Source organism: Physcomitrium patens, chromosome 17, assembly GCF_059467195.1.
Source record: "Physcomitrium patens ecotype Gransden chromosome 17, ASM5946719v1, whole genome shotgun sequence".
In the NCBI taxonomy this organism is placed as follows: Eukaryota; Viridiplantae; Streptophyta; class Bryopsida; order Funariales; family Funariaceae; genus Physcomitrium; species Physcomitrium patens.
The window spans coordinates 14,062,507-14,074,331 of record NC_143426.1 but is presented as its reverse complement, the minus strand read 5'-3'; the positions used below and the strand labels follow the sequence as shown (position 1 = coordinate 14,074,331).

Below are 11,825 nucleotides of genomic sequence, written 5' to 3'. Positions count from 1 at the left end.
AAAGAGGAACACACATACACACATAATCACTCACACAAACAAACACAGGCACTTTCGGCGGCCGCGTTGCTTCGCGGTGAGGGAGTCGGATACGGCGAGCAGCGTGGGCCGCGGGCACTGGTAGCGATACTCTCTGTGTGATGTGCTGTGGAAGCTCGTCAGGCAGGTGGGTAACGCTAAAAGGGCTTTTTTGCGGGTGATGGTGGGAACGAATCGAGGAAAAGTAGGATTGCGCCACAGCTACTTAGCCCGCTGGGGCTATCAATTACGAGTGTAGCTAAACCTGTCCGCGTGCAGTCAGAATCTCATGGGCACCTACAGCGAGCAGAAGCAGCAGCACAAGCAGAGGAAGCGAGGCTGACGCTGTTGTGTTTGTAAGTAGGAAGTAGAGGAAGAGGAAGAAGCAGAAGAAGTAGAAGCGGAAGGGCAAAGGTCGAGGCGGAAGTGTGAGTGTGTATGTGTGTGTGTGCGCGTGCTCGAAGCGCGCAAGTTTGAAGCCTGGACACGAGATTCGGATTCAGGCGTGGGGACGTCCGTTTGTAAGCGTAGGCAGTTTTGTGCAGTTTTGGGTCATGTTGGGGACGATATCACCCTTGTGCGAAGAGGACAGCGGGTTTGGGGCTGCGACGTGTGATTTGTTGCGGAAAGGTATGCTCCTGGTTGGATATTGAATCACGAGAGTTGGGTTCTTGGAGATGCGGGGTTTACTTATTTATTTATTTATTTATTTATTTTCTCTCTCTCTCTTTCTCTCTCACATGTTAAAGCTGGAGAGGGAATTAGGAGTTGGAGTTGGGTATGTGGAGGAGTTCGCCTGCAGGACTGCTTGCTTTTTCTTACGAGGGAGACGAAAAGTATTGTTCAGACGAGTTTGGCGGCTTTCAAAATGTTCTTGGGACGCCTGTTGAGTGTTTTGTGGAGATGGCCTGAGCTTATTGATAGGATTTTGTTCTTACTCGTCGCAATTTCTCTGTTTCCCGGACTATGGATCTGGCTCATCAATTTGAGTGAGCGAGATTGACTTGATTCGTATGAAGTGAGGCGCTATAGTTCTGTCGTTTTAGAAATTTTTGCGCTTCGTGAGAAATGATAAGGAGGCTATGGTGAACGATCAAGTTTGAGCATTAGCTGGAGGAAATGAGTGACAGTTGTACAATATAAAGAAGGTTCATTCTGGTACTCGGGAGTGCTCCCTTCTGCTGATGGATTTTGAACGTCATGGAAGTAGTCAGATAAAGATATAATCTTGACCACCTCTGGCGCCCGTTATCTTTTGTAGTCTCTGGCTACGGCGTTTTATGTCATACTCATAGCTTCTCCATCTCTTCGTGCTCTATCTCTTTAACTAGGTGGTTATGTGATCTTTTGAATTCAGGATCCTGAGTTTCTTCCGTAGTTGCTTCATGCTTGTAACCTGCCTCTTTGTAGTTATTTTGGAGGTAGTGGTATGTTAGAGCTTCAACGCTAAAGGCTTTTTGGAGCCTGTGGATGTGAAATTGTCCGTCTGAGGCGCCAGTGAAGTGCGTGTTAATCTTTGTCAAGTCGTAACCAAACGGCAGAGAGTCTGTCAACCCCTTGGCTTTAATATTTCACGGACTTGGACTATCCTCTTCCAATTTGATTGTAGCCTGAACGTCTCCTCTTCCGAGAAGGATGTGTCATCTTAATACTTACCGACTTTTCCCTCTTTTACGTGCAGGTCCGCTACATCTCGCTTGTATAGTATCCTTGACTGAGTGAACGTTTTGAGTCTAAAATTTGGTCACCAGCACCGGATTGGTAGCCTGCCGCAGAAGTCCTTTGAACATATCTGCTTGGAGCTGGTAGAAAGCAGGAAACATCTTTTTTCTTCTAAGGCCTTGTACAACATGGATTTCACGAGGAACATGAGTAGCGTGCAACACGTCCAGAGGGTGTGGAGCCCCATGGACAATAGGACGGACATGAACGAGAAGAGAAGATCCCGCACAGGTTTGCGAGTCGAAGGAGGTGAAGACGAGGTTATTTGCCCCAGACCTCGACGTCCCACCACTGTAAATTGCCCTGTCAACGAGTTTGTGAAGCCTTCTCATCGACACCGAAGGTATTAACTTCTTACAGTCTCTTCAAAGGTGTTTATTTAGCGGGTTATTCAGCTTATCTTCGTTCGTTTTCCGGTTCGTTCATTTTCCGGAGGCACCCAACCTGTGCATAACTCTAGGTACTATCTACTTATGCAGTAAATCTTCAGCTCGGTCGGAAGGTGTGGTTTGCTTCGAGTTGCTCGACATATTTCTCAACAAAGGGGGATACAGGGGCGTTTCTAACTTCAGCTCTTCTCCCCCAAGTTTTTGTGGCTCTCCTCCGAGTCGAGCAGGCAACCCTTTAATCCACGATGCGGCATTTCTGCATCAGAGGACGACTTCCAACCTCTCACTTCAGATGAACTCATGTGGACCCTCTTCTCACAGTGCCAAACCAACTGTGCGAATCGAAGGATTTGGCTCATTCGGATCTCAAGTGTCTGCCCTTGCATAATATCATCCCGGGCCCTTCTGTGTGATCGAATGTGGGTGAATCGGATGTACAAAGTTCAGAGTAAAAATTCCAGTTTGTATTTTGCGAGTCAATTTTTTTTTGAGGATTATCTGTTGACATTTCAACAATACTGCGGATGGACTCCTGTGGCTAGCAGGTGGACCAACCCAATAAGGATGACGGTGCAGCAGAGCTAGTTTTATAATGACCTGATCCTTGCATTGGTTTCCCCAAACCTCCCTCTTCGCTCGGTTTTTACTTTTTATTTTTTACATTGGCTCTTAAAGGTCTGTTTGACCTTCCATTGTAGGCATAGTTTCTTCCGGTAGAGCCATGGTCTATCGGCTTGTGAGTGATCTACGTTGAGTGTTGCATTTCGTACGCTGTACACAAGAAGAGTAGATTTCAAACAATCAGGACCACTTCACGATGCGGCAGTGAGGCATTTAGTGCAAGATGCGTAGCACCAGTCACCTTTAGCTAGTGTGCAAGGCGCGTCGCCAACTCTGTGGTTTTTGCAGTTTAGATCGAGGCTTGACAGGTATGTCACAGCCTTGAGAGGATTTTAGCTCAAAATTTTCCACGGCTTTTAGTCTGTACAGAAATCCTGTAATATCATGTAACTTGATTTTCCCGCTTGGAACTGTTGTATTCCACTCTGAATACCAGACTGTTTTCCCCAAATAAACATATTCGCTTATTAATTATTCTCTGTGTTGGTCATTCGGGAGGTGATGTAACCTAATGTTGCGTGCTTTGTCCTTGTTCCTAAGTTTTATTTTGGGAATATTTCGTTTCTTAGATCGCGCACACACAAACTTCTATATGAGATATGCCTCGAATTGCATCTATAAACAGGATGGAACTCTTTCGGTCTTAATGGTCCTCTAAAGTTGTAAGGTTTCACGTGAGCAAGCCGAAGACAAAACCTGAGACACTCAGACACACTGACCCAGAAATCTACTTCCTGACAAGGCGGTGGGGTTGTACCATGCTCATGTGCCCTTCTGTTTCTAATTGTGGATCTGATCGACTGTTCGTGAGCTTCATGCAATAACTGGATTCATAGTTCGATGTTCACACGGGTCATCTGGTGGAGATGATTTTCTCCCTGAATGAAATGTTGATGCCGCGTAAATATCAGAGAGGACCACAGCAGTTGTCTTTATCAAAGTGATGACTATTTTGTTGCTGAATAGATTACTATCGGAGCTGCCAACAGCTGTCCATGATGGACTTAGTCCACCCCCCAACGAGTCCAATGCCATAGTGGGATTGTTTCCAGGGCTGATGCTTCATTGTCACATGCAACTGGTGGACTTGAATGCCATTTCTTGTGATGGAAGTTAAGTTATTCTGAGGTCTTTCACATGGTGTGTACTGAAAGCTTGTGGTGACTGGTTAGGAACTTGTGACTGATGACAAAGTCTACCTTTGTTACTATCATGCATTAATTGTGCAGGAATTGGAAGTGATACACGAGTTTTTATTGGTTCCACTTGCAAAAATTAGATGTTTTTTTTTTTGAAATAGGAAACAATGTAGTTAATTTCATACATCGGCTCTGAAAATGACAGCAGTTTTGTAGCAACAGTGTCTAGAGAAACGCAACCTGAATTTATGATTTGTATCACAAAGGCATGCATATACTTAATATGGGACAAGTGTATTATTCTCTCAGAACTTTTGATTCATAATAGCAAAAGCTCTGCTATTTCAAACTTGTGCATCACTTTCAGAATTGGCAAACATGAAGTTTACATTAGCCTACAGAACAACACCTAAGAACGCAATGTATAATTATGGGCAGGAAGTCGCGTACATTTGAAATCAGGAAGTGACATGCACAAAACATTAACAAATTCTGTAGCGAAATCAAATTGAAGTGGTGAATCATTGACGAGGATGGGAAGGGCACCAAATCCTCTGTCATTCTACGTTTCCACGACCAGAACCAGCACCATAGTAAGGTTAAACAATGAGGTGGGACATGCCCACGAGAACTAACAATCCAAGACGCACGCAAGTAGAAAGAACACTGGAAACGGTCTTCTCAAAAATGGACTCCAGTTACCCAATTTGAATTAGTACATATACTCAAAATGAATACCCAACTTTAACCAATTACTGGAGTCCGAGCCATGGCCACCTGTAACAGAGCTCTGCACTCTGAACAGTTCCACGAACGTAGAAGCTTGAATCTAAGTGAAAGATAATCTTAGGATTGAAGAGTCTGCAATAAGAGCTTATGAAATGTACGTGCTGCCGAAGAACCGCATCCTCAAGTTCTGAAACTTCGAGTTTTGATCTACCCAGATGATTACAATCGCTGTATAACAGCCTCAACTTCTTCGGGTGAGTACAAATGATACTTGGGAGCCACCTTAGCAATGTCCACATTAGAAGATGTTACCTGCCACGAGACGTGACCATGGTTCCGCTCAGACATCAAGATGTGCTCAGGTGCGACAAACAGTGTGGATGTCCCGCAATCATCATAAAAATCACGAAAGAATTGCGACAAAACTACCTAGTTGAACCATGTCAAGTAACCAGCCGGAAAAATGTAAACAAGGTGAACAACATGTGCTCAAGGATCTAATTTGGTTATCTGCTATCACCTTTTCTTCCATGACTTGCTTTAAGGTAGACAGTGCCAAAGTCTCAGCTTCCTCCAGCGTCATATTCTGCGTTTAAAATACATCCAGAGAGAAACCCCTTAAAAACTGGAATTTCAGTTGAAAGTTACAACAGACAGCGAAGCCTCCCAAGTTCATATGCACGATCATCCAAGTTAGTTAATTGTGTGAAACCTAACTGTGCCATACAACTAGAATCTTGCAAATGTTATTCCAAATACTGGTAGAGATGAATTACAAAACTCAATTTCAAGAATTGCACTGTAGAACAGTGACGTACCTTGTTGAAGTGCTCCTGGAGGGAAGTGTCGGCACCTTCTGATCCTGAACCGATTGCCTTAGCATCACATTGCCAAAATGTTCCAGATGGGTCTGTGTGATACCTGAATCGCAACCGCAAGTTCACATACTTCGTCCAAGACGGCGCAACTATCCAAGCATATTGCAGTAGGATCAAGAAACACCACAAAAGGAGAAAGAGAGTCACTTACAAGCATGGTCCACTTTCATCATGACCAGCAATAAGCAGTGAGACTCCGAAAGGACGTGACTACACAGTGAACACAACAAAAGCCTTAGGATACTAATAAATCTTCAACACAAGCCACGACACATGTACAAATATCATTCCTAAGAAAGAAATATATGGTAGAACTCATTCCAGGTTTCAATAATTTGTTCAGATACCATTGATTCTTCATCGCCTTCTCCAAAGCGCAAAGCCAGATCGCACAGAGCTTGTGTAGTAGATTCTACACTCATTGGCTCATTGTAGGAGAATCTGTGATTCTGCAGCACCAAACACGCAGGGTCATGGTAAACCTAATGTCAATGAGACTTGCCACAGAAAAAATTTAAAATACGATATTATTTAATAAAAGTGGTTGCAACACTGTACATTGTTCAAGGTTTGGCAGGTAAAACATGAGATATATGTGAGCTCCCCGATCACCTCAAAAACTAATCCGAATTATTCAGCTACATCTCGGGTATCGGATTGCTTAACCATGATACCTTTGCTATTCGGAAAAAAAATATTGCACACAGAGCATGTTGCAGTAAATTTCTAGAATTCACAGTTTAATCCCAACAGAAGAAAGCATACCAAAACCAAAAATAAAACAAAACATCACCTGCGTTTCCACACGCCCATGCTCAACAAGCGTGCGAGCATCCGCAGTTAGTCCGCTCATCGCACACCCAATATGCTCATCGATTTCCATGATCTTCTCGACACTGGTGGGTTCCTGCAAGCCATGAATTGTAAAATATGTCTCGATCTATGAGTTGGTGACAAAAAGAGTTGACTAATTCTAACCGCATCAATAAGATGAAAGAACACAAGATCAAGGCAGAACGCATCCACTAAAGAACCACACAACGTAGAGTAATAATTCAAACTCGTCCACAAACCTAATTAGTACTGAAGGGTGGGCAATATATGTATCATTCACATGAAATAGCTGCAGAATCTACTCTACAACCAACATTGGAAAAGCAATTCAAAACCCTGACCCACAAAGATTGAGTGAGAAGCTTAATTCTAAAACCTACCAGTAAAACTGAGGTAATTCGTTTCTCAACAGCCAAGACAACACCCTCCTTGGTCTTCAATCCTACTGCCGTTGAACCAAGCTGTATACATGCTTGCCAATAAATAACCAATAAACGGTAGAAACTCACGGAAGGTCAAACTATGCTACTGGTTCAACTTCATGGAGAAGCACAATAGGAATCATACCATACAGATAAAAAGACTACAAGTATTGAACAATAATCAAGAAAACACCAGCTTAAACTTACCAAAAAAATAAAAATAAAAAAGAAAAATAAAAAAGAAAAATAAAAATCTCCAAGTATTATACACGTTGATCTGGACTCAGCCAACGAGCCCATATGCCAATTCCGCCAGTCTCCGCGTGTAATGCCCATGTTAAGCCTGCAGTGCTTGAGCGCGTCCAAGTTCGATCGGCACATTTAAACACAGATAATTCTCGTACCTTGATAGCTTCAATAGCATACTCCACTTGGAAAAGACGCCCCTCCGGCGAGAACGTATTGACACCTCTGTCATACTCACTCCTACAAAAAACCACAAAGTACAAGAACAATCAATCAACCCATACTTCATGCATGCGACAGATGGCAGAAATGCATCCCGCATATCCTTCACAATTTACTCCAAAAACCGCGCCATACACATCCTTGCTAGCAAAAGACGAAAACCTAATCGCAGGAACCGAATTGGCAATCAAGACTGCCACCCTCACCACTACTCCCTGGGCCCCCCAACATGTACCCAACCCAGCATGTAAGAGTGCGATTTTTGGATGCAAAAAAACAGGAAGAGGAGAGGAAGCTGGCTGCGGCACCTGGTAAGAAACATGGTGACGGATTCGGCGATGCGAGGAAGACGCAGATCGGCACAGTTGAGCAAAACAGTGAAATATCAGAGCCCGCACTCTGTGCGTGTGTTCAAGGTGAACCCTAGGCGCTTGCAGCTCTCTAGTCTCTAGACACAAGCCCATTACTAGATACCCGGTATAGGTCCGGCATTCAAGGTGGAGGACTCGGTCCCGAGGAGGGCCTTGAAGTGACGCCCACGCTCGGGTATCGAAGGATTGAACACCTTAAGCCACGTCTTTTAGTGCGTTCTCATGCTCCATTATTTGGATGTTTATTGTCATTTGTTGGACTTTGGGTTTCCATTCAGAATGGATATGATTGTTGGATACTCGTTTTAGAATAGCAGTGGAAAATTGGAATAGAATAACAGTAAATGAACCATCAAATCTAATGGCAATTTAAATAATAATGTACTTAATTGCTTTGTAACATATGTTGTATGAAAGTAAAAGATTTTAATAAAACGATTAATTATTTTAGCACTGTAGTATTAAAAAAATTAATAATAATAATATTATAGTAGAATGGTTATTTCATAAGTATTATTTAATGTTTGTATACAATAAGTTATAAGACATTTGTAACAATTAATAACACAACAATTACTACCAATACACAACAATAGGAGATTTAAAATAATATTATTGAGTATACTTTTTGATGTATTTATTTTATTATGTAATATTGAATAAATATTAAATTATTAAATTATCTTTTAAGAAATTCTATATATATTTAGATGGAAGTATTTTTTTAATGAATAAACCTATTTATTGGTCAAGAAGCTAATTTATTTAAATTAAAACTTTTGGAGGATTAGATATAAGACTACAATTACTTTATGTAGAATTTAAATAAAAATAATATAATATTAAGTAAATTCTGGTTTCAAAATACTTAGAATATCTAAATTTAAAGAAATATTTTTATAGTACCAAAATTATTTTTTAACCTTGAAAAAAAAGTGCATAAATACTATTTTTTTAAAATATTGATTTTTTTTCTTACAAAGAGTGGACTACTCTTTTGTTTAGAATTTTTTATTTGAAATTACATATAACAAATTATCTTCCTTTAATTTTATTTTTGTACTGATTACTATTGTCAATCACCTAAATAGAAAGAAAACAAACTGTGGATATTGACTTTTGAAGAATTGAGAATAGATTTATAACTTATTCCAAAATTTTATAAGTTTTTTAATACTTTATAAGAAAAAATCTTATATATAAGCAATCTCTATCATAGAAATATTATTGTTATATCTATAGAAAAAGTCAATAGTACAATCCAATATTTAGACAAAGAAATTATGTAATTAAAAGAAACAAGTATAAATAGACAAACTTTACAAGTAATTTCTAAAAGTCTTGCCATCATAAGTAGAAAGAAATCAAAGACCAACATGTCTATGAAGTTTGATGAAATAAGATCAAAATTTCAAGGAATCCACAAAAGGTTAAATTCTTCTTATAATTTATCTTTCTTAATATCTTAATGGTTTTATTCAAATATGATTAATAGACACATTTTTATCTCAAAGTGATTTCTCTTTTTTGGCACCTTTAATTGAGAAGAATTTGCAACTTTTATATGAAATAAACTTATTTTTGGAGGTATCTCTAACAACATCTAGAAAAAAGTTAAAAAAGAATTACAAAAATGAAACTCAAATCTTTGCAACAAAGATAATATTAGTTGTTATTTGTACTACAAAATTCTTATAACAATCTTGTGACATAGATTGAAAAAATGAGATAATTATTAATTACTTTTGATTTAATTTAAATAATAATATCAAATATATATTTTTAGAAATATCAAAAATAGATTTATCAAATAAATACATCATACATTCAATTACATGTAATAATCAACTCTTTAAAAAGTAACAATTATATAGATTTGGTTGCAAAAAAAATAATCAAGTATTGGCAAGAACTTCTAAATCTTAAAAATCTTTTTATTAGAACCAAAACCTATGCTAATTGATGCAAACTAATTCAAATAGTTTACATTGAAGAAGAAAAAAATATATTATTTTAAAATTTTTTATTAGATTGAAAATAAACAGTAGGTTATAAAATATAAGATTGTTGTATTAAATAGAATGGATTCAAGGCATTAAGTACAAACTAAAATTTTAAAAAGTTAAAAAACAAAAAAACTTAATTGTAAAGCAAGCTTGATAATTAAACAATTCTTAATCACAACTATTAAGTACAAATTTTATGCTATTATCAAATTCTACATCTTGTTTTAAATTTCATAAAATTATTAAAACTCTAAGTTGTGAATTTTTAACTCAAGTGCTTGTAAATATCAAAGCTCCATGTGTATTATAAATAAAACTTTGTACTACAACATAAATTAATATTTTGAAAGTAAAATTGGTTAAATCTATTGGATGTTATTAATAGAAAATAACTTGCATTGTAAAAAGTGATAGATGAGATCAAGCTTTTAAAAATGGCATTAACAAATCAAATATTTTCTGTTATCTTTAATTTCTTGTAATATCTTTCAATTCTAGAGGTACTTAGTTTTTTTACTTTTATATTTTTTTAATTTAAATTATATCAGTTAATTATAAAATATAAATTACAAAAGGTTGATTCAAGATTTGGATTAAACAGCAATAAACCATCTTGATTCTTATTTGTTGGAGCAAAGAATTTATGCAATTTACAAAAAAAAAAAAAAAAAAAAAAAAAATTATTTGTCATTTCACAAGACTAAGTTTTTATTCAAATAGAGATTGTAATAGAAAATTAAAGTAATATACAAAAATTTAAGATATATTTAAAAAAGAAAATACTAATGTATTATTTTAACATGGATCTTATAATTGTACAATTGATTTTAAAGAAAAAAAATCTAACCACCAAAAGGAAAAAATTTCAACTTATAGTACAACAAATTGGCTGCTTAGAAGGAATATTTTAATAAAAAATTAGTAAAGAATCTTACACAAACATGGATGCTTGCATATGAATGTAAATTATTGTGAAATTGGTGTATTAATCATTAAGAGTTATTATCTTTTGCCTTTAATATATATTTTAAAGCAAACTAAATTTGTATTATTATAAGCAAACTCTGCCAATAATAAAAGAGTTTCTCAATCATCTTGTTGTTAATTAATCATACTTCTTAAATACTACTCTAAAACTTTATTTATATGCTTTGTTTATTGATCAATTTGAGGATAAAAGGCCAAAGATAGCTTTATATCTACCTTTAAAATCTTAAAAGAGTTCTTTAAAACCTTGATATAAATTGAGTCTCCATATCCGATATAATATCTTTGGACAATCTATGATATTGACAAATATTGTCAAGAAAAAGCTTGGTTGTTTCTTCACTTGTGATAGATTTTATACATGGTACAAAATATGCCATCTTTATAAAACAATCTATTATTACAAATATAGAATCATACAAACTTGAGACTAGAAGATTTGTAATAAATCTATAGAAATAAAAGTCTATGGTTGTTTTCGAATAGGTAATGGGTGAAGAAGTCCATAAGATCAATGACGAGGAGTTTTTGATTTTGACCAAACATCACATGATTGAATAAAATCTTTGACTGCTTTCTACATTTGCAATCACCAAAAATCTCTAAATATCAATTTTAAAGTCTTATTGTATCCAAAATGTCTAGTTGTTGGAAAATTATGGCGTACTTGAAGAACTCGTAAACGTACTTCTTTTGGAACATGTAGGTGTCTTTTAAAATAAAGTAAGTTTTTTTTGAATTCAAATTTGGAAACATCATAAGACTTGAAAGAATAATTCTTGATATCATAAATAAGAAGATCAGAAGATATACTTGATTGAATTTGTTTGATAAAGGTTGAATCAACAATCAATGTTGTTTTCATTACTCAAAGATGAAAATGTTCTGACTTTAAAAGAATTTATCTTTGTTAATCAAAAGCTGTATTTCTTTCTTTTGGTGTAAGATAAGAGTGTCTAAAAAGGGCTTCTGACAAACCTTGTTGTTTTTTAGATCAATATATAAATTTGAAATCAAATCCTGATAAAGACATGCTCGAATAAGCTTGGCGACAATTCAAAACACATGCTGACATGAAGTATTTAAGATTCTTGTAGTTTGTATACATAGTGACTGGATTGAAATTGTCTTCTAAATAATGATGCCATTCTTAAAAATAATTTATAATTGCAAGAGATTCTTTATCATAGATCTCATAATTAATCTCGGCTATTGAAAATTTCTTAGAATAAAAAGCTATT

General features: G+C 36.6%; 2 protein-coding genes across 3 annotated transcripts; one reads left to right on the top strand and one right to left on the bottom strand.

Annotated features, from left to right (window-relative positions):
• Window positions 1-285: 285 nt before the first annotated feature.
• Window positions 286-3,224, top strand: LOC112294359 (uncharacterized). Of its 2 annotated transcripts, none has more exons than XM_024544683.3 (3): window positions 286-648; window positions 1,700-2,083; window positions 2,220-3,224. In XM_024544683.3, exons 2-3 carry the CDS (start codon window positions 1,869-1,871, stop codon window positions 2,515-2,517), a joined length of 513 nt encoding a protein of 170 aa, XP_024400451.1. In that variant the 5' UTR covers window positions 286-648; window positions 1,700-1,868; the 3' UTR covers window positions 2,518-3,224. The 2 variants fall into 2 exon arrangements, with proteins under 2 accessions (XP_024400451.1, XP_024400452.1); XM_024544684.3 differs by lacking the exon at window positions 286-648 and adding an exon at window positions 875-1,176.
• Window positions 3,225-4,567: 1,343 nt separating this feature from the next.
• Window positions 4,568-7,627, bottom strand: LOC112294358 (proteasome subunit alpha type-5). The gene is made up of 9 exons (XM_024544682.3): window positions 7,529-7,627; window positions 7,157-7,238; window positions 6,711-6,791; window positions 6,290-6,403; window positions 5,844-5,945; window positions 5,648-5,706; window positions 5,437-5,539; window positions 5,139-5,204; window positions 4,568-4,930 (listed from the first exon to the last, which is right to left on the bottom strand). Exons 1-9 carry the CDS (start codon window positions 7,540-7,542, stop codon window positions 4,838-4,840), a joined length of 714 nt encoding a protein of 237 aa, XP_024400450.1. The 5' UTR covers window positions 7,543-7,627; the 3' UTR covers window positions 4,568-4,837.
• Window positions 7,628-11,825: the final 4,198 nt, after the last annotated feature.